Genomic DNA, 22,694 nt, shown 5'->3' on the forward strand with positions numbered 1-22,694 from the left:
TAACAGGCACACCAGACCTGCATCCAAGGAGAGCACGCCGCTGCCCCACGCCTTCTTTACACGTGTACAGCCCTCCTCTTCTCGTCCGTGCATTCTGCACGGGCGTCTCTTCTGCAAATCAGGGTCCTTACACAGCGCATGAAGACCCACCCACCCACATATATAGTCCGGTCCCCCACCCTGCAGGCACTGCCAATTATGCCCGCCAGATGGCGCCCAGCCGACCGGTGGCAACACCGAGCCTCGAACCGGGAGGTTCAGAAACTCGGTGCTGGTGCGTCAGCGGAATATCCCGCTGCGCCACCTGGGCGCTCTGTAGCGGTTGTATTGAGTGTGTTTATCTCCAGCCTGTCTGTTTCAGTCACTTCTATTTTATTCTGATTCGGTTCTGTTTAATTTACTTCTATTTGATTCTGATTCGGTTCTATTTCAGTCGCTTCTATTTGATTCCAATTTGGTTCTGTTTGATTCACTTCTATTTGATTCTGATTCGGTTCTTTTTGAGTCACTTCTTTTTAATTCCGATTTGGTACTGTTTGATTCACTTCTTTTTGATTCTAATTTGATTCTATTTCAGTCACTTCTATTTGATTCCGATTTGGTTCTGTTTGATTCACTTCTGTTTGATTCTGATTCGGTTCTATTTGAGTCACTTCTACTTGATTCCAAATAGGTTCTCTTTGATTCACTTCTATTTTATTCCAATTTGGTTCTGTTAAATTCACTTCTATTTGAATCTGATTTGATTCTATTTGAGTCACTTCTATTTTATTCTGATTTGATTCTATTTCAGTCACTTCTATTTGATTCTAATTTGGTTCTGTTTGACTCGCTTCTATTTGATTCTGATTTGATTCTATTTCAGCCACTTCTATTTGATTCCGATTTGGTTCTGTTTGATTCACTTCTGTTTGATTATGAATAGGCTTTGTTTGATTCACTTCTATTTAATTCCAATTCAGTTCTATTTGATTCACTTTTATTTGATTCCAGATCGGTTCGAGAGTTTAGTTCACATTTACATTTTTGACATTTAGCAGATGCTTTCATTCAAAGCGACATACAGTAAGGTAACAGTATATTGTCTGAGCACTTGCGGTTTGAGGGCCTTGCTCAAGGGCCCAACAACCTCGGACCTCTGCACTAGTGTGTTAGCGTGTTAGTCCGGTTTAATAAAATATACAAATGCATTTTACATGACGCTCAGGTGCCGCATTTGCTAATCAAACATAGTGCAGAACCGAGACCGAGTCTCAGTTTGAGCCGGCACAAGTGGTGGAGAGATAAAAAGAGCACAGCGTGTTTCTCTATTTGTGTTAAAGACTCTTTGTAGGAATCCACTGCTGGCTGGTGGAAAGAAGCAGGCAAAGGCTTCACAAGAGTCTACGATGCACCTCGGCCAGCGGGGGGAGTCGTGAGTTAAGGCCACAAGCTTTTACTGGTCACCATCACCCAATAACAGAATGTTGCATTATGGGTCAGACTGTCTGATTCAGGCTAAACCGTGATACTGGATACAGTTAGCATGTCGGATGTGATTAGCATCCTGCTAACTGATCACTGCTGTGTGGATTCTGGCCGGTGGAAGTGGCCGCGTACGCAAATGAACTTGCTGGTTTATTAAATGTGTTGGCGACTGAATGAAGCACATCATGCAAATCATCGCAGGCTAATGCTTCACCGAGGATTCTGGGACGTGGTTTTAACGTACGATAACAAGTCGACGTAAATCAGCGGACGTTGCTTCATCGTTACTTGAGTGCGGCTTCACACCGAACTGGTTTGTCTGCATTCAGCTGATCGCTCACATCGAAACGGCTTTGAACGCCGACTGCAGGTCAGACCTTCACCTCCTCTCGTCCTCTTCTGGTCTCTTGTGTGTCTGTGCAGGGTGTAGGTGAGGGCGGGATGATGAAGGCGGCGGCGGAGGACTCGCTCTCGCTGACCGGCAGTTCAGCCATTCGGTGTCGCAACGTTTGTCGCTCCTACGGTAAACTGCGGGTACTCAGCAACCTCAACCTGACCGTCCCGGAGGGCCAGATGTGAGCGCGCACACTCACACACACACACACACACACACACACACACACACTGTCTGTCCTTCTGTTACGTAAAATTCTCAGTCTACTGTTGCAGCGCTTCATTGACCTGCACCCTTAAAAGCCTTTTCCCAGACATTTACATCATACAGGGCGGCACGATGGCTCGGTAGGTAGCACATGGGTGGGGTGCCAACTTTTTGGTTGTTCAACTGCCATTTCCTCTGTCTGGTTCCTGTGGTGAGCGCTTGGTTTGTACTCGCTCTTGTGCTCTCTTGTTTCTGCTCGAGTCTGGTACCACTGATGTGGCTAAAACACTCGCAACACCCGAATAAATATGGAGTGTCCATATACTTTTGGCTATATGATGTGTGGACAAATGGGAAAAACCCAGTCTGAGGGTGTTAATGCGGTGCATGTGTTTCCTGGCAATTGCGCCTGTCTGGGTGCCTGGCCAGGCTGATAGCACAAGCTTGATATATCTGCAATGGTTAACAGCTTGTTAATGTTTTGGACAGTTACGGGTTGCTGGGCCCGAGCGGCTGTGGTAAGACCACTCTGCTGAAATGCATTGTGGGAACTCTGAAGATCTCGAGAGGTTACATCAGCGTGCTCGGGAAGCCGCCGGCATTTCCGGGACACGAAGTTCCGGGGAAGATGGTGGGATACATGCCACAGGTGAGGTCCAGGTGCTGGATGTGGAGGTCCCGCGGGTACCTGCGTCTGGTAAAATCACCGCTGTGTTATTTATTTATTTATTTATTTATTTATTTATTTGTGATGCTTCGGCAGGAAATCGCGTTATATAACGAGTTCACCATCAGCGACACCCTCTGGTTCTTCGGCCGAATCCACGGCCTCTCGTCAGAGGACACGCGCAAACGGATCAAGTTTCTCATCGACTTCCTGGACCTGCCGCAGAAGAACAGCCTGGTCAGAAACCTCAGGTGCTCATTTCATTCTATTTGATTCAGATTCGGTTCTATTTGATTCCCTGCTTATTGATTCCGATAAGGCTCTGTTCGAGTCACTTCTATTTCAGGCACTTCTATTCGATTCTGATTAATTCGGTTCTGTTTGATTCACTTCTTTTTGATTCCAAATCGGTTTGGTTTGAGTCATTTCTATTTCATTACAATTCGAGTTCTATTTGAGTAACTTCTATTTGATTCCGATTCGGTTCTATTTCAGTCATTTCTATTTTATTTCGATTCGGTTCAGTTTGATTCTCTTATATTTGATTCCGATTCTGTTCTGTTTGAGTCACTTCTGTTTTATTCCGATTCGAGTTCTATTTGATTCCCCTCAATTCTACTCCGATTCGGTTCTGTTAGATTTTGATTTGGTTCTATTTCCGTAATTTCTATTTGATTCCAATTCGGTTCTATTTGATTCCCTGCTATTTGATTCCCTGCTATTTGATTCCGATTCAGTTCTATTTCAGTCACTTCTATTCAGTTCCAATTAATTTGGTTCTGTTTGATTCACTTCTATTTGATTGCAATTCAGCTCTGTTTGATTCACTTTTATTTGTTTCCGATTCGGTTCTGTTTGAGTCACTTATTTTTTATTCTGATTTGATTCTGTTTTTTTATTCCAAATCAGTTTGGTTTGAGTCACTTCTATTTGATTCCAATTTGGTTCTGTTTGATTCACTTCTTTTTGATTCGGTTCTATTTGAGTCACTTCTTTTTTATTCCGATTTGGTTCTGTTTGATTCACTTCTATTTGATTCTATTTGAATCAGTTCTATTTGATTCTATTTGAATCAGTTCTATTTGATTCCGAATAGGTTCTGTTTGATTTACTTCTATTTGATTGCAGTTCAGTTCTATCTGAGTCACTTCTATTTGATTATGATTTGGTTCTAACTGAATCACTTCTGTTTGATTCAGAGTAGGTTCTGTTTGAGTCACTTCTATCTGATTCAGAATAGGTTCTGTTTGAGTCACTTCTATTTGATTCAGAATAGGTTCTGTTTGATTCACTTCTATTTGATTCTGATTCGGTTCAGTTCAGACAGCTGTACTGATGGTGCTGCGGATTCTTTAGTACCGATTTAAACAGAATTTGGGGGGCAGGCGGGGCTCGCTGATGTACAGGGACACAGATGCCCGCTGGTTAAGGAGGGCAGCAGATTAGCACATGGTTCTTTCAACCGGTCAGAAGTTCAGTGGGTCCAGAGCCACCCAGAAACACAGGGGGCACGAGGCTTGAATACATCCTGGACCCGGTGCCAATTAATCACAGGGCATCAAACACTTACCCCATTCATGTTCTCTGGTTCATGTTTCCAGCTCGTCTGCTTTACATTTTTACACGACTAATAGGACATAGCACAAGTGCAGTATGGGTAATTCCTCACAGATTCAACTGTTAGCATAGACAAAGGCAAATTGTGGCTGGTCGTCGTAGCAGATTCCCAGAATGCCGCCTGTGTACTGATGCGTATTAAAGCCTGACCCAGTTTGGCAGGTCCTTCGTTAGTGATAACGGGACGAGACGTTCACTGTCACCCGCGTTTTAATACATCCAGTCACATGACCTGGAAAATTTAATAAGGATGATTTTTATTCCCACAGATCGAGGGCACGACGTCTTTGTTTAATCCGTCTTTGTTTTATTAACTTATTGTCCTCATGTTTTATTAAATATTATTCATTCATTTTAATAAACAGATGAAATATTATTATTAATAAAGCGTTATTGTTTACAGTGTTTATTGACTGTTGGGTTTTTTTGGTTAGAAGTTAGTAGCTCATTTTGTGTTTTGTTTTTGTTTAATTGGTGATAATAAATTGCTTTGAAGTCGTTAATGGTAAATAACTGGTTAGGTTTTGCTAGTTAGTTGTGTTGACAGTAATTTAGCTTTTCAGTTGTTAACAGATGTTTGGTTTATAATTGCTCAGTATTCGCATGTTAATTAAATGCTAGTTAATTGTTAATTAGTTGAGAGTTGATTGTTAACTGGTTGACAGTTGATTGGTAGTTGATTGATAGTTAATTATTAACTGGTTGACAGTTTATTGTTAATTGGTTGGTAGTAGAGTGTTAATTGGTTGAATGTTAATTAGTTGATAGTTGATTGTTAACTGGTTGGTAGTTGATTGGTAGTTTGTTGATAGTTGATTGTTAACTGGTTGGTAGTTTATTGTTCATTGGATAATAGTTGGTTAGTTGGTTTTTAATTGGTTAATAGTTGATTGTTAATTAGTTGATTGTTAATTGTTAACTGGTTGCTAGTTGATTGTTAATTGGTTGCTAGTTGATTGTTAACTGGTTGCTAGTTGATTGGTAGTTGGTTGATAGTTAATTGTTAGTTGATTGTTAACTGGTTGATAGCTGATTGTTAATTGGTTGGTTGTTAATTGGATAATAGTTGGTTGTTAGTTGGTTTTTAATTGGTTAATAGTTGATTGTTAACTGGCGAATAGTTGTTAATTAGTTAATATTTGATTGTTCACTGGTTGATAACTGATTATTAGTTGGTTGATAGTTGATTATTAACTGGTTGATAGTTGTTAACTGGTTGATATTTGATTGGTTACATTGGTTATTTAACTGGTTACTTTTTGGTTACAGTGGAGGTCAGAGGCGGCGCGTATCGCTCGGTGCTGCACTGCTTCAGAACCCTCGTCTCCTGATCCTCGATGAGCCCACAGTGGGAGTGGATCCTGTTCTACGAGCCAAGTACGTTTTCTTTGTACTCCGTCCTTCCTTCCTTATACACTTTCTAACTTTCATTTATACCTCGATACTTTTATCCTTCTGTCTCTTTAATCCTCTTTTGATCTAAGTGGCCTTTTATCCAGCTCAATCGAACCTCAAACCCTGGTTCATTCATCTCCTCTCCACCCACATCATGTTCTCACATTACTGGTCTGTGAATTCTGACTGAACTTGCATGAACTTTACACGGCAGTCAGAATGAGTGACATCACAACCTTCACGTCTTCAGCCTGACCTGTTTACGTCTACTTTTGTTTTACACACCAGTAACTGGGAAGTGGAAAACAACACCGAGTTTCATCATTAGAACGTCTGAAATGATCCATGTTTAACATTTCATTCGTTTTTTCACCTCTGGTTCACATTGCATCTGAATCTGAACTGCAGCACATGTTTTGCAGAGCTTTGCTTTACGTGCTGAGTGCTGGAATCCGTTGTGTATTTCACATGTTTGGTCCTGTTGTATTTTTCTGTTTGAATAAAGAACCTCAGAACCTCAGAGTGGGTTTAATGAATTCACTAAAACCTACCGGCTTCATTCTTGCTCTCCTACACTTTGCTCTGTTTTGCTGTAATCTGATTACAACGCCCGTTCTAACATGCCAAACCAACCCTGTGTTGGTGAATGTGATGATTTCACTCACTGGCCAATTTATTAGGAACACAACGAAAACACGGCGCAGGGGTCCAGGTTTTGGATGCTTTACACCAAGCTGTGAGTCTTTGACTTGATACAAAAGATGTCAGAAGAGTCACAGAGCTTCTGAACCTGCTGCTTCTCGTCTGTGTTTACAGAATTTGGCAGCACCTGGTGGAGATCGTGAGGGACGGACGGGTATCGGTCATCATCACCACGCATTACATCGAGGAGGCCAGGCAGGCCAACACGGTAAGATCTTCCCACACGTTCTGGAGCGTGAGTCTCACTTTAAGGTTCCAAAAGTATGTGGACACCTGACCATGGACTTGTTGGACATCCATTTACAAACCATTGACATTAATATGTAATATGGTCAAGTTTTATTCCCATACAGTAAAAAAAGCATTTTTGGAGATTTATGAGGCAGACGTTGGACAGAAAGACCTGCCTCGCAATCAACGTTCTGATTCGTCCCAAAAGTGTTCAGTCGGAGTAAATTCAGGGCTGCTGAAGTTTCCCTACACCAAGCTAATCATATTATGTCTTTATGGACCTCATTAAGTCCACAGGGTCACAGTCAAGGTGGAACTGGAAACGGACCCCCAACCCCTTTTCCAAAAAAAAAATTTTTATAAAAACACTTGGGAATGGGAGAAAAATGGAAGTAAACTGGGAGAAATGGGAATAGTCCACCATTGGACCAAACTGGAACTGAAACATCAACTGAGGCTTTCCTGACCAACATCAGTGTCCAATTTTACAACTGCTGTTTAGACTGAAGGGGCTCAAATTCCCACAGACATACCTCAAAGTATTGTGAGAAGCCTCCTCAGAAGAGCGGCTGTTGTTCTAGCTGATAAGATCCCACAGAGGTTGCTCTATTCTAATACCATTTATTTTGGAAATGGGTAGTCCAGCAAGCTCATGGTCAGGTATCCGAATACTTTTGGCCATATAGTGTATTTGTTAAGGCCGCATTAACATACCGCAGACATTTTTTAGACTCCTGCCATTATTAGCGTTCACCCAGAGCTTAGACCTCAGTAATCCGTTCAAATACTTTTGCACTGAATGACCTGAATAAAGGCCATTTTTAGTAGAACGATACCTGAGTCCAGTTCCCCCTTGGGTTCGTCTTTAATTCTCGCAGGTACGGGATTTCACAGTCTGGTTTTGTGAACGTTCAGACAGGTCTGCAGAGATATAACAAGATGATAATAGTTGTGTGATTTTCAGCTAATTGAAAACACGCCCTCGTAAATGGTCTTATGCCCAAACAGTGACATTGGGATTTTGACACACTCGCTGCTGTTTACCAGGTGTAGAGTTCAGACGACTCGCTTACGTTTATTCAGGGTTAGAAACAGACAGAACTGTATTATTAACTCGTTATTAACGTGCACGAGCGGTGTCCTGTCCTCTGGTTGACGACCCTGCAGGGCAGATTTGACTTTTACGTCTTAACGAGTGATGCAGACACCAAAGAACATCTGCTCATCTAAAGTCTCCCAGTTACTGTGGAAACAAGCAGAAATTTATGCTATGTACACTATACAGCCAAAAGTATTTGGACGCCTGAGCATGAGCTTGTCGGACATCCTATTTAACAAACAAACTGTATTAAATTAGACTGACGTCTGTGTGATCTTTAGATCCCACATGTTTTTGAAATGGGATGTCCAACTACTTAATGGCCAGGTGTCCACATACTTTTGGCCCTGCATTGTATGTGTGCATGAATGAGCATTAGTGAAGTGATGCTCCATGCTCCGGGTTGGTGTGGTTGTTAGGTGGGGTTGATGAGGAACGGCAGGCTGCTGGCTGAAGCTGAACCAGAGGCCATCATGAAGAAGCACAACGCAGTGGTGAGTTCATCTTCATACACACACACACACACACACATATACATATACATATACATATACATGTATTTACACATAAACATACACACATGGTTATTTATAAGCTTACATACACATACACATACATACATACACACATATCCACAAAAACACACACAGATACATATGCAACAGTGACAACCTGACAGTGGTGGGGCTTGGACCAGCAACCTTTTGATTACTAGTCCAGTACCTTAACCACTAGGCTACAACTGCCACACATATATAAAAACATATACACACAAATATATATACACACACATAAACACACCTAAAGAGACATACACACTCTCACACACGTACATACAGTATACACAAACATAACACACACATACGTTAACACACACACACACACATATATATACTCACACATATACACATATACATTCATACACAAACACACACACACACACACATATATACTCACACATATACACATATACATTCATACACAAACACACACACACACACACACACACACACACATATATATACTCACACATATACACATATACATTCATACACAAACACACACACACACACACACACACACATATATATACTCACACATATACATTCATACACAAACACACACACACACACACACATATATACTCACACATATACACATATACATTCATACACACACACACACACATATATATACTCACACATATACACATATACATTCATACACAAACACACACACACACACACACACATATATATACTCACACATATACACATATACATTCATACACAAACACACACACACACACACACACACACACATATATATACTCACACATATACACATATACATTCATACACAAACACACACACACACACACACACACATATATACTCACACATATACACATATACATTCATACACAAACACACACACACACACACACACATACACACATATATACTCACACATATACACATATACATTCATACACAAACACACACACACACACACACACATATATACTCACACATATACACATATACATTCATACACAAACACACACACACACACACACACACACACACACACACACATATATATACTCACACATATACACATATACATTCATACACAAACACACACACACACACACACACACATATATACTCACACATATACACATATACATTCATACACAAACACACACACACACACACACACACACACATATATACTCACACATATACACATATACATTCATACACAAACACACACACACACACATATATACTCACACATATACACATATACATTCATACACAAACACACACACACACACACACACACACACATATATACTCACACATATACACATATACATTCATACACAAACACACACACACACATATATATACTCACACATATACACATATACATTCATACACAAACACACACACACACACACACACACACACATATATATACTCACACATATACACATATACATTCATACACAAACACACACACACACACACACACACACACACACACACACATATATACTCACACATATACACATATACATTCATACACAAACACACACACACACACACACATGCAAAGACACACACACACACACACACACATACTGTATATATGTGTGTGTAAACATACTCACATATACAAATACACACACATGTATACACAAATATATACTCACAGACACACATACAACACATACAAACACAATATACAAACACAATATATACACACAGACACACACACATACATAAAGTATACACAAACATAACACACACAAACATAACACACACACACACACACACACATATATACTGTATATATTTGTGTTACTTTAAACTGAGAACAAATGCAGACGTCAGTCAGCAGGTTCACTAATAACTGCACTCCAGGCGCCCCGTGATGGATTGGCGTCCTGTCCGGGGTGTGTTACCGCATTGCTCTCTTTATTTTGGAACTCTGCCCTGAAGCGGTAAATGTGAAAATACAATACAATACAAATGAATGCACTCCAGGCTCTTTAAGGTGATGTTTACTTCAGAAGGGACTCTGTGCCCATTTAATTAGGGCTTCTTGACATCGGTAAAGAGACCATGTATTCCATCCATGTATTTTTGTCTTGAATGCAGTAGAACTAGCTCTAGAAGAACGTGTCCCAGTCGTTTCATCAGTGACGGTCGTCTGTAGATTCCAGAGATTCTGAGTGTGTTGGTGTGTGTTCTCACAGACGCTGGAGAGCGCATTCCTGCAGCTGTGTGAGGACTCGGATCAGGTGGGGCCGAAAGACGAGTCTCAGGGTCACGTGCACAGCAACGGCTCGTCTCCGGACAGCCCGAAGGACGAGAGCAGAGAGCCCATTCTGAGGAGGGACCTAACGCTGGGTGCAGACACCCCCAAACATAAAGGTACATTATTACCAAAACTAAACCTCAATGGAACGTGACTAATGGAACTGATGTCTCTTAGAGAAGCTTTATCACTGCTGGATGTTTTCTTTCCCTAATAACGTTACACTGTTCATGTTTGTGTTTGTGGTTTTTGCATAAGTGTGTGTGTGTGTGTGTTTATGTGTGTATTTGTGTGTGTCTGAACAGCCGACTGGAAGGTGAAAACTCGACACGTCATTCCGAAATGCCGGAACATCGCGGCACTGATAATGAAAACAATGGTGCGAATGAGGAGGAACCCAGGGTCGGTCATTAAGCATGAGTTATTAATCACATGTTTAATAGGAAGCGGTCAGGCCGTAACTCGATCCGTCTCTGTAGTTCTCTGTGTTTTCAGTTCCTGTTGCCGGTGATTCAGATCTGTTTGATGTGTTTGTGTATTGGTGGAGACCCGCAGGGCATCGAGGTGGCTGTGGTCAATAACGAAAGCGGTTCCAGTTCTTACAGTCATTTATTCCTGTCCTTCCTCGACAACACCAGCGTCCACCAGGTACCGACCTCGCTCTCTTCCACCTGCACATCCACAACCCATCTATACAGTCATTCATCCATCCAACCATCAATTCATACATCCCATCCATTCTTCTACCCATCCACACATTCACTCACCCTCTCACCTATCCATCCACTCATCCATACATCCATCCACTCACTTATTTATCCATTCATTCATCCACTCACTTATTTATCCATTCATTCATTCACTCACTCACTCACTCACCTCTTCATCTATTTATCCATCCATTCGATCACTCATCCAATCACCTAACCATCCATCCATCCACACATTCACTCACCCACACACCTGTTCACCCATCATCCATCCATTCATTCATCCACCTGTCCATCCATCGATTCACTCACCAACTCACTCATCCATCCATTCATTCACCCATCTATCCATCCATCCATCCACTCACCTGTCCATCCATTAATTAATCAATTCCTTCCCCTACCCACCCATAAATCTAGTCTTCTATCCATCCATCCTTTTGTCCATCCATCCATTCATTCACTCACCCACTCACTTATCCATCCATCCATCCGTTCACCCATCTATCCATCCATCCATTTATCCATTCATTCTTTCTGTCTATTCATTTATTCATAAATCCATTTATTTAACAATCCATACATCCACCCACCTATGCATTTTAATTCATACATCCATCCATTGTCTTATTTTCCTTTCATTTTTTATTCGTTCTTATCTGTATGTCTGTCTGTCTGTCTTTCCTCCCTCAACACCCGTCCATGTTTCATCCACCCATCCATTCTGTAACATGATGGATGGTTGGATGTATAAACACTGGGATGGAGAGACGGATAACTGAAAGGACGGATCGATAAGTTAGGGAACGGAGCGTGTGGAAAACCCCTCACCCCTCACTAAAGCTGAGTTTGTAAATCCACTTTGACTTTTGACTGGCAACAATCGAGAAGTGAAACCTCGAACAGACTGGAGCTGTTCCGTTAAAGATGAACATCAGATGAAGTGAAAGTTCTGCTTCATGTTGAAGAGCTAAGTTTAGACCTGATTCAGTCTCGGTTTAGCCAATATTTCGTTTTATTGTTAAACTGTTGGATATAATGTTGTTTTAACTTCACTGTGGGCAAAATGTATAAAACATGGAGCATTTGTATAAAGTTTGAACCAAAAAGCCAATTATAGTAAATTGCCTACAGGCACATCTAGTCAGATTGTAGTATTGAGAATGAAGTGAGCACATCGATACTGGATATCAGTCACAGTGCTCAGAGACTCTGTTTCTACTCACATGGTGCTATTGTTGGGTCAGAATTGTGTTGGCCGCTTTTTGTATTTAGACCTGGGAGCGATTAATTCCACCACATCATACCTCCCTGTCTAATCAGATCTTCTTTACTTATTATTCCAACCTGGTGGCATCCCAGAAGTTCTGGTTGAAAGATTGTACCACTTTGTGTAAGATATGCTCATGAGTTGAGTGTTTTTACTTCAGGTCAACCTGTCCCACTCTGAAGCGTTCGACGGCGTCCAGAATGGCAAGTACTGGGGCATCATCGAGTTTGGTGAGAACTTTACCAGCTACCTGACCAAGAGGTGAGCGTTCCAGATTCTTCACCAATAATCCGATTTGGATCTGGTATACACACATATTTAAAACGTAGTTTAAAGACGTGAATGTATTATTTATACGACATCAGGCATTTTCTTAAAAGTCTTAAAAGTCATTGGTTCGTGTGTCAGTGGTGGGTGAACAGCATGACAAAAGAGGAACAGTGCTCAACAGTGGAACTTTCTAATTGTCATTCAGGAACTTTCAAATAAACAACCAGTGTGTGATGATGCGTAACTTGAACACAAAAAAGCACAAATGGGTCTTTTGGCTACTGAAAACGTGTAGTCTGATAATTCACCATTCACTGGATCTGGCTGGATTTATGTTTTAAGGATGCCAAAGAATGCTTTTAACTTCAATAACTGGATCCAAATGGTATTGGCAGCCATTAGGTCCAATAACGGTTTTGACAGGAAATATTACACAGCCTTATAGGACTGTAATTAAAACGTTATATATCGTTTCATCCCCTGCATTCTTTAAAAAGAGTGTTTAGGGTGTCTATAAGAACATTTTGAGAAGACGTACAGTATGTCTGAGCTGAAGATCTGCACTAGCATGTGATAACACAACATCTGACTCTGACGTTTACCTGCTGTTACCTGGCATTTTGCTAATGCACTAAAAATATTCAGACACTCAAGGCACACAAACAAGTCGGGTAATAAAAAGTTTAGCACAGTAGATGAAGCAGGATGGTGGCTAGGAGGGGCCACATAGCTTTGCGTCTGAATCAGTGTTTGATAGGTAGAGCAGTCCCACTTTTAAAACAATAATAATGATATTGGTTAAAGTATCGACATATTTGGTGCCCCGTGTGAGGCTACATATACCAATAATAGCCAAATTACTAACACACCCAATCTGGTGATGAGATAGTTCGATTTTAGTCTTTAATGTGTCCTTTTTTACTTCTGAATGGACAGAATGTTCCAGCCCATGGTCTCCAAAGATGTGGTTGAAGGGGGATCCGTCCACGTCTGGCTCGACTTGACAAGTGAGTTTTTCTTGTTGCATTTTGTAAACCTATTAGGCAGGTTTCTATTTTCTGTGTCATTTTTGTCAGTAAATGCCTTGTGTGAATTTTTTTTATATTCCAGATCGACAAATAGCAATAATGCTACAAAAGAAAATACTCGAGGCATTTCAGGTACAAAATCATCAATATTGTTATCTTTTAATGGTACTATTAAATGGTTTTATTATCTTTTAATGGTTATAGATACAAGCCAGGTCTGAAAAGTAGATAGATAGATAGATAGACAGACTGATACTGTAGATGGATGGATGGACGGACTGACGGACGGACAGATAGACAGACAGACAGACAGACATATCAATACTGTAGATGGATGGATGGACGGACGGACTGACGGACGGACGGACAGATAGACAGACAGACAGACAGATCAATACTGTGGATGGATGGACAGACAGACAGACAGACAGACAGACAGACAGACAGACAGACAGACAGATAGATAGATAGATAGATAGATAGATAGATAGATACTGTAGACAGATAAAAAGTTAGCTAGCAGACATTAATGTGGTTTGTTTTGTGTGTGTTTTAAATCGTGTTATTTTGTGTGATATTATGTTTTTTATTAATGAATTGTTATTAGGACCTGCATTAATTAAAATGTTGTGGTGTTTGTGTTTCAGGCTTTTATTGAGAATAAAATGGGCAGTAAATCGTATTTGGTCTCAGTACCGATAAAGGTAAGATCGCTTTACTGTTTATGTGGCGCCCTCTAGTGTTAGAGGTGTAACTACATGTGGGCCTGTAATAGACTAAAATAGTTCAAATTTGCCTAAAAATTGTCCCATTTCCCCACAAAAATCACAAAACAATTCCGACCACTGACATTTTATAGACCTTGATGAAAGGTTAAGGGTGGGTTATATGTGGAAAGACTCAACCTTGATGACAAAATCAACCTTAAATGAGTCCAGATCTCCATATTATGTTAATCATTTTATTAAAGAAGGGAAAATTAATTGATTATACTAAAATGTTTACTATATATTATATAATATTGTATTATATACTTTCATTTTCCTTATTGTTTTACTCTTGCTTTCTTTCTCCGTCTGCTCTGTAGTTTGAGAAGCCAATATATGGCAGTGAGAACACCACATTCACCACGTTCGTGACTCCAGGCGCCGTCCTCAGGTAGGATTGATTTAATCTGTTAGCATCTGTGTGGCCAAAATAACTAATTTATAGGGAGGGGGCTGCACATACATCTGGTCATATGGGGTAATATTAGTAAATATAATAATACAATGGTTGTGGCAGTATTAATATATTACATTAATATCTTTTTCCACAGTATAACGTTTTACCTGGCGGTGGGACTCACTGCTCTTTCCTTTGTTTTGGAGAGGAAGGAGGGCATGCTGGACAGGTGCTGGGTAGCAGGTAAAAGACATTATCAGTTATTATAATGAGTTTAAAGAATTAATCACAATTATGTGATATTTCACTTGTGAAATTTAGTTTACGGAAAGCTGTTGTCTATTATTTTAATAGGAAGTAATATATAAACTATTCCAAACTCATTTTTAACCACTAGATGTCGCCACTTATCCATAAGTTTAAAACGCAAACAATTATTTATTTATTAAATCTTTATTATTATTATTATTATTACTATTATTTTTATTATCTTCTTCTTTCTCTATAGGAGTGAGTTCTCTTGAGACCATGCTGGCTCATCTCCTCTCTCAGCTTCTGGTCATCAGCGTCCAGATCATCCTGCTTCTACTCTTCATCCTGCTAGTCTTCAAGGTACCGTAGGTCACGTGACTTAACAATTATTATTAATTATTGTTAATTATTAATCTTAATTATGGGGTGAAGTCAGGAGATTGAGGAGACTGTGCTAGCTCAGGCAGGTGATGTGTAATCATGATGCTCCCACATCCAAACTTGAATAATTCTAAAAGATTTCTATTTTTATTTAATCTGACCATTGCTCAGATTTGTTTGGTTGCTTGTGTGTGGAGAAACTAATAAAAATAATCTGGGGGGTGGCTGGAGGAATGGAGATTATTACGGTGCTCATTTTTCTTTGTATATCTGTTGTTCCTGCTGTTGTCAGGTCATCCTGCAACTCTTTTTGAGCATGTATTGAAATCTGGTGTTGTGCACTTGTCTGGGGCTGATTTGTGGTTCCATTAGCTTCCTACTTGTGGATTATGGAACCATTTGGGATGGTTAAGGTGTGCGTTGTGGTTCAAGTGTTATTACAGGAAGCTCCTTGACCTTTACCATGATTGCTCCAGTTGGGGTCACACTGGGTTGAGCATCACCGACACTGGGCCAGTCATGTTAGGGGTGACCTAAAGCACCCAGTCCATCTCAGCATAGCCACACAGACACTGCCTTGAACTGAGGTTGGAACCCAGGTCCACAGGACTCATGTGCAGTACCCCACCCACACCTGTTCTAATACTGTTCTAATGTGTTTCTCTGCACAGATTCCTAACGAGGGATCCCTGGTGCTCGTCGTCTGTCTGATCGTTCTACAGGGTGTGACCGGGATCTCGTTCGGACTGGTGATCTCCTCGGCCATCGACGACGAGCAGTCGGCCAATCAGGCTGCTCTCGGCATCTTCTACCCAAACCTCATCCTCAGCGGTACGAGTCGCATTTTTTTGTTTATTTTTCAGTTGGGGAGGTACCCACGTTCTATTTATTATTAAATGTTTCCCTCCCTTAGTGACCAGCTATGGTGCTTCCTCCACCATGCTTCACAGTTGGGATGAGTCAGGGTTTCTTTTGTAAGCTGTGTTTTGTAGTGGTTTCTTCTTGGATGACTTTTAAACACCAGTTTACTTTTCTTCACTGGTTTTCGATTTCTGCAGACCTGCTGATGTCACCCATTGGTTCATCTTCACCTCAGTGGATTTTGGGAATCCAAGCCTTGAACACCTTTGGAATTAATGGGGAGGTTGTGAGCCTCTAATATATTTCTAACTGGATGGACACAAATTCCCACAGACATCCTGTGAAAATGCATTTTCAGAAGAGTAACAGCTAGTACAGCTGCAACAGGCGCTCTCGACTCTAATGTTATTATGTTTATCTATAGTACAGCGGTACCTTGTAACCCGACGTCAGTTAGTTCTGGGAGTGGCGTTTAAAAGACAAGAGTTTCAAGGTATTTTACCCATAAGGATGTTTGGGAAACCTGTTAATGCGTTCCATTCCCTTTAGACTGGATTTGATGGTTATTCGACACAAATACAGATTCGTCTCATGTTCACACTTTGATCGAACACATGTCGAGTTTACAACGTACGACTGCATGTAGTTTTAGAACGGAACGACCAACAAGGTCTAGGTCTGGCGTCCGCATACTTTTGGCCAAATCACAAACAAAAACACAGATACAACAGTGAGTTACGCTCTGGTTTTATTTCACTGCAGATAAGATATACTGGGCGTTTCCGGTTCTGGTGAGGAGAGACATATTAGCGTAACGCGATCCAGGCGGGTCCGTTGGGATCGGCAGATTGGACGATGGAGTGATGATGGAGGAATATTGAATGACAGATGAGGCAGACTGAGGGGGCGATGGGGGAGGGCGACAGGATGGACGAAAATGCACTTAAAGCTCGATTGTTCTAGAGATCTACAGTAGGTGATGCAGAGCTTATAATGGCAGCACATTGTTTTTAAATGCCTTAACGTTGTGTTCCGGGTGTGATCTTTGCGGGACGCCAACAGTACATAATTTCCGTAATTTGTGGGTTGATTAATATCCAGTTTTTATTATTTAGAAACAGTTTTATAGTCCTTATAGCTTCTTGTATCTCTACGGTTCTTCTCTGGAGCTCTTCTGTACTTGGTAGTGATCAGGTCATCAAACAAGTTCAATCTTCAACATTAATCAGGATCACAAACGTTCCCACAGTGTTTCAAAGCTGGACTGTTATTGTGTCGTGTGTTCATGACCGGAACTTCTGGACACTCCTTTTTTTTTGCAATATTCCCACAAATTTCCTCCCAATTTAGTCATATCCACTCACCCGATTGCATTTTGCTTCCTCTCTACTGATGTTGACCTTCACTCTGACCGAGGAGAGCTGTGACTAACACACGCCCCCTCCGACTTGTGTGCAGAACTTGTGAGGTCATATGCGGATCAGCTTCGTGTATGGAGACACGCTCTGATCACATGAGCCCTCGTCTCTGTTCTGCACCATCGATCAGCCACATAGGTTAGGAGGAATCCCCTCTGGCAATCGTTGTTCGCGTAGGTGCCCAGATTCGAACCAACGAGTTCGAGGTGTCAGCGCCCGGGTTCACAAACTTTTGACTCTCTGCTCTGCTCTGTTCTGCCTTTCTGTAGGAGTCATTTGGCCGGTGGAGTGTATTCCGTATCCGCTGCGTTACCTGAGCCTGGTGCTGCCTCAGACCTACGCGTCAGAAGCCCTGCGATGCATTATGTACCGAGGTGAATCACACACACACACACACACACACACACACACACACACACACTCCTGCGACTCCCATTTTTTGCCTAGTCTGCAGTCTGTGGACGTCTGACCTCTGCAGGATGTTTTTCTGGGACGTTTGGTCACTTTCTGTATAAGCCGATGCTCGGACAAGCCGGCCACTCCTTTGTCTGAGATAATATAACTCGCCGTGGGTAGGTGGAGTCCTAGAACCGTATGAGGCATAAAGCACTTTCCTGCCATCATGTTTATTGGTAATTTTACACCCGCACCCCCTGCAGTAAACACACACACACACACACACACACACACTGCATTTGTGTCTGTTGTGTCTCTGGCCTGGTCTGTGTTCCACCATCAGCTCATGTTGCAGTCCACAATCAGGACACCGAACACTCGTCCACTCCGCCTCGTTCCTCCTCTTGTTATCACACAGTCCACTAAGAACCTCTAATAGACTCACGCAGCACCACAGAGGGTTCGAACCTCTGCAGTGCTTAACAGACTCTTCAATTACGGCATTCCTTACAACAGTGACCTCTGGTGTCTGGTCAAAGTGCTTGCATGTGTAGGCGGTACACACAGGACCTACTGACTGGTGTATGAAGTGGCCGGCGACTGCACCTGTCTGAGGGTGCGGGTGCTAGCCTGCAGCCCTCCATGGCGAGCGTTTTTAATAAGACCCGATGACGCATGATTATGTTTAGCCTTTTGCACTGTTCCAATTTGGATGTGCTCAGCTCCCCTGTGCACTTTAAGATCTCTGCTCTCCTCAGACACGTGGGAAGCCTCACACACTACTACCCCCTCATTACTCTTCCAAAAAGGAAAAACCCTGTCCCACCTCACCTTCCTCAAACATGCCCAATTGTTCCTGTTGAGCACTCGGCCAGGCTGGTAGCACCACTGAGATTTAAGTGAGAGCTCTGTGGGTTAGTGGACTCGAGTGCCAAACTATTTCTGGCTCCTAAAATTAAAATCATTGGCAACCGTGTGTTCCAGTGAACGCAGCCTCCCGCTACCTTTCTGTAACTGTACTGTTGTCTTCTACTCACTCTCTCTCTCTCTCTCTCTCTCTCTCTTTCTCTCTCTCCGTATCCATCCTCACTCGTTCTCTCTCTCTGGATCTCATCCTCAATTATTCACTACTAGCAATTATTCATTACACCTGCATCTCAGATGAACCACCCCATCAAACCGTCCAGTCGGCCCCTACAAGCTTCCCTACTTCATTCTGGTGTCACAGTAGTCGGTCTAACGAGTCCTCTTCCAGTACGTTAAGAGGGATGGTCTGGCCTAGGCCGGGTGGTTGTATTTTTTTCCATGTCCGTCACTACCTTATAATAAACTGACTAGATAATTCAGCACCTGTACGACGGTCTTTTATCTTTCTGCAGATCTGTGCTTCTCTATAATTTAAGCTCTAACTTGTTCTTAATGCCTTTATTTTGATGTTAAGTGGACAGTATCTATCATACTGCTAGACCTCAAAAAGGGGGTTTAGAAATCTCATTTAAAACAGTGGATCCACACAGATTTTGAGAGAAGTTGAGTTGCGTAAGACCAACAATCAGAGGGGGAATAAATATTTTTTTATTTAACTTTTATTTTGTTCATTTGTTAAAAGACTTTTATTTTTATTTTTTGTAATTTATGAAATAAATATTTTTTTATTTAATTTTTATTTTGTGCCTTTGTTAAGACTTTTATCTTTATTTTTGGAATACATTTTTATTTAATTTGTATTTTGTTTATTTGTTAAAAGACTTTTATTTTTATTTTTTGTAGTTTTTAAAATAAATCATTTTTAAATGTAATTTTTATTCTGTTTATTTGTTAAAATACTTATTTTTATAATTTTTTGAATAAATTTTTATTTAATTATTATTTTGTTAATTTAAATAAATAATTTGAATATAATAATTTGAATATTCTGAATAAATATTTTTTAATGTAATTTTTATTTTTGTTAATTTGTTAAAAGACTTTTATTTTTATTTTTGGAAATTTCAGAATAATTTTTAATTTAATTTTTATTTTGTTAATTTGTTAAAAGACTTATTTTTATTTTTTTGTAATTTTCAGAATTATTGTTTTAATTTAGTTTTTATTTTGTTCATTTATTAAAAGACTTTTATTTTTATTATTTTTTGTAATTTTTAGACTAAATATTTTTTTTTATTTAATTTTTATTGTGTTCATTCAGTAAAATAATTTTTATTTATTTTTTATTTGTAAACTTCACTGCTTTATAGAACAACTGGATAAACAGAAATCTGCTCACTGAGAATGAAATATAAAAACAAGTTGAATATTAATTGCACTTTGGTGACATTGTTCTTCAGGATGGGGATTGTCGCGCATGATGGTGTGGCGGGGCTTCGCCATCACTTTTGGCTGGAACACCTTCTTCCTCATGCTGGCCACCATCATTCTCAAGCTGAGGACGTAAGCCAAGCCGAACCTGAAGGATTCCAGAGCTGAAGAGAAAAGACGGGCGAGTGTCAGGCTGTGAGGAGACCAGGCCTCTCTTTCTCTTTTTAGGGGGGATGAAGGATGACCGGGACTGCCAGTCGGCCTCTGATGTTCAGTTTTAACCTGGGTGCTGATCGGATGAACATTTTCACAAGAACCAGAGCCAAACACCTCAGGGAAGCCATGAGTACAGAGACCTGCTGTTTCATTAGCATGTCACCAGCGAGCGCCCTGCTGTTTGTGATGTACAATTATATGTGATGTAGAACGCAGATGTGAACTTAACAGGATATTTTGAACGTAGAGTCTATACCCTGCACTGTAAATCATTTATCTTTATTTTATTGTGTACCATGATGTGTTCTGTGGTCTGCATTAACTGTCACGAGTGCCATGAAGTGTTGAGAGAAATAATGCATGTTTACATTTGTCAGAATTTTTACACTGTACTGAAATCTAATAGCACATGTACTGTACTGTACTGTACTGTATACTTAATGTGTTTGTGAAGCCTCCTAGCACACAAAAAGCCGTTGACCCTGTCCACACAGATGCAGATATTTTTTGGTATGTTGGTGGTATGTGTTAGCAGGAGTGTGTATTATTATTGTGTTATTTACATGGGATAACATGCTCATGTCTGCGATTCTACAGCGTTGTGGAGCTCGTGTGTGGATTCAGTGTGACAGAAACAGAAAATATTTTTAAAAATGCTTTAAAATGAAGCACATTTGTGTGGACAGGAGATTTTCCAAGAGTATTTTGGCTGGACAGTGTTAATTACAACGGAGTTATATCATTTATAAAACATCTATACAAAAGCTTCTTGTCTGTGAATTGTGTTTGTTACGACTTTTCTATGTTCAACATACATTCAACTACATAGCCTAAAGTATGTAGACACTTCTACATCTACTGGATTCATAAATTTTAGCAACACGTACCATCATGCATCGCAACAGGCAAGTATACTGTATTCAGCATCGTGTGATGCCACGCCTGCCACCTGTAAATGTTATCGTGGGTGTAACAGACCTACAGACACAACAACCTCAAAATAAATCCCATTTTCACTCCTGTGCAGGAAGCATAGAGTTGTAGCTGAAACATGAATTCAGATATTCGAAGGCGTGTCCCAATACTTTTGTCCATATAGAGTGTATTTAACAATGCAACACTTGAAACATGGTGGTGGTAGCATAAGTATTTGGATTCTTTTTAACTAAGTGTACTAATCTTTAATTAAATAGCACTTTAAGCTACGTTACAAATCCTCGACAAACCCCCCTTTCCCCCTTAGATGTAGCCAATTATGTCTGTGTAGATGTCTGACCGGCTGATCGAACCCTTACATTTAGATTTGCATTTAGCATTCTGTCAGTTTATCCAAAGTGACTTACAATTCTGACCGAATACAGTTTGAGCAATTGAGGGTTAAGGGCCTTGCTCAGGGGCCCAACAGTGGCAACCTGGCAGTAGTGAAGCTTGAACCTGTAACCTTCTGATTACTAGACCTGTACCTTAACCACTGACCTACTGTTGTCCCACACACACACAGTGTAGGGTCTAATAGGACATCTGTAATTCATCCATTTGTCTTTTTTACCACTGCTTTATCCTGGTCAGGGTCACGGTGGGTGCAGTTCACTGGGCGAAAGGTAGGAAACACTTCGGTACAAGACACACACACACACACTTAGGGCAATTAGTAGTAGCTCCAATTAACCTGACTACATGTCTTAGGACTGTGGTAGGAAACCCACACAGACACAGGGAGAACATGCAAACTCCACACAGAAAAGACCCGGACCGCTCCACCTGGGAATCGAACCCAGGACCTTCTAGCTGTGAGGCGACAGTTCTGTAACTGAAGTAC

The 22,694-nt window shown here is 40.8% G+C and overlaps 1 protein-coding gene across 2 annotated transcripts in view; it reads left to right on the forward strand.

Moving 5' to 3' along the window:
- The window catches only part of abch1 (ATP-binding cassette, sub-family H, member 1), a 23,866-nt gene extending 2,237 nt beyond the window's left edge, over positions 1-21,629 (forward strand). For both annotated transcript variants that reach the window (XM_063007422.1, XM_063007423.1), the window contains exons 2-20: positions 1,891-2,042; positions 2,558-2,717; positions 2,832-2,986; positions 5,622-5,729; positions 6,564-6,657; positions 8,199-8,273; positions 10,550-10,727; positions 10,917-11,013; positions 11,091-11,259; positions 12,752-12,852; positions 13,798-13,868; positions 13,972-14,021; positions 14,537-14,593; positions 14,977-15,047; positions 15,208-15,296; positions 15,562-15,665; positions 16,358-16,517; positions 18,235-18,339; positions 20,689-21,629. In XM_063007422.1, coding sequence (XP_062863492.1) covers positions 1,891-2,042; positions 2,558-2,717; positions 2,832-2,986; positions 5,622-5,729; positions 6,564-6,657; positions 8,199-8,273; positions 10,550-10,727; positions 10,917-11,013; positions 11,091-11,259; positions 12,752-12,852; positions 13,798-13,868; positions 13,972-14,021; positions 14,537-14,593; positions 14,977-15,047; positions 15,208-15,296; positions 15,562-15,665; positions 16,358-16,517; positions 18,235-18,339; positions 20,689-20,795 — 2,103 coding nt within the window. In that variant the 3' untranslated portion in view covers positions 20,796-21,629. The remainder of the gene's footprint in view (positions 1-1,890; positions 2,043-2,557; positions 2,718-2,831; positions 2,987-5,621; positions 5,730-6,563; positions 6,658-8,198; positions 8,274-10,549; positions 10,728-10,916; positions 11,014-11,090; positions 11,260-12,751; positions 12,853-13,797; positions 13,869-13,971; positions 14,022-14,536; positions 14,594-14,976; positions 15,048-15,207; positions 15,297-15,561; positions 15,666-16,357; positions 16,518-18,234; positions 18,340-20,688) is intronic.
- The last annotated feature ends 1,065 nt before the right edge of the window (positions 21,630-22,694 follow it).

The sequence above is a fragment of the Trichomycterus rosablanca genome, chromosome 13 (genome assembly GCF_030014385.1).
Source record: "Trichomycterus rosablanca isolate fTriRos1 chromosome 13, fTriRos1.hap1, whole genome shotgun sequence".
NCBI classification, from domain to species: Eukaryota; Metazoa; Chordata; class Actinopteri; order Siluriformes; family Trichomycteridae; genus Trichomycterus; species Trichomycterus rosablanca.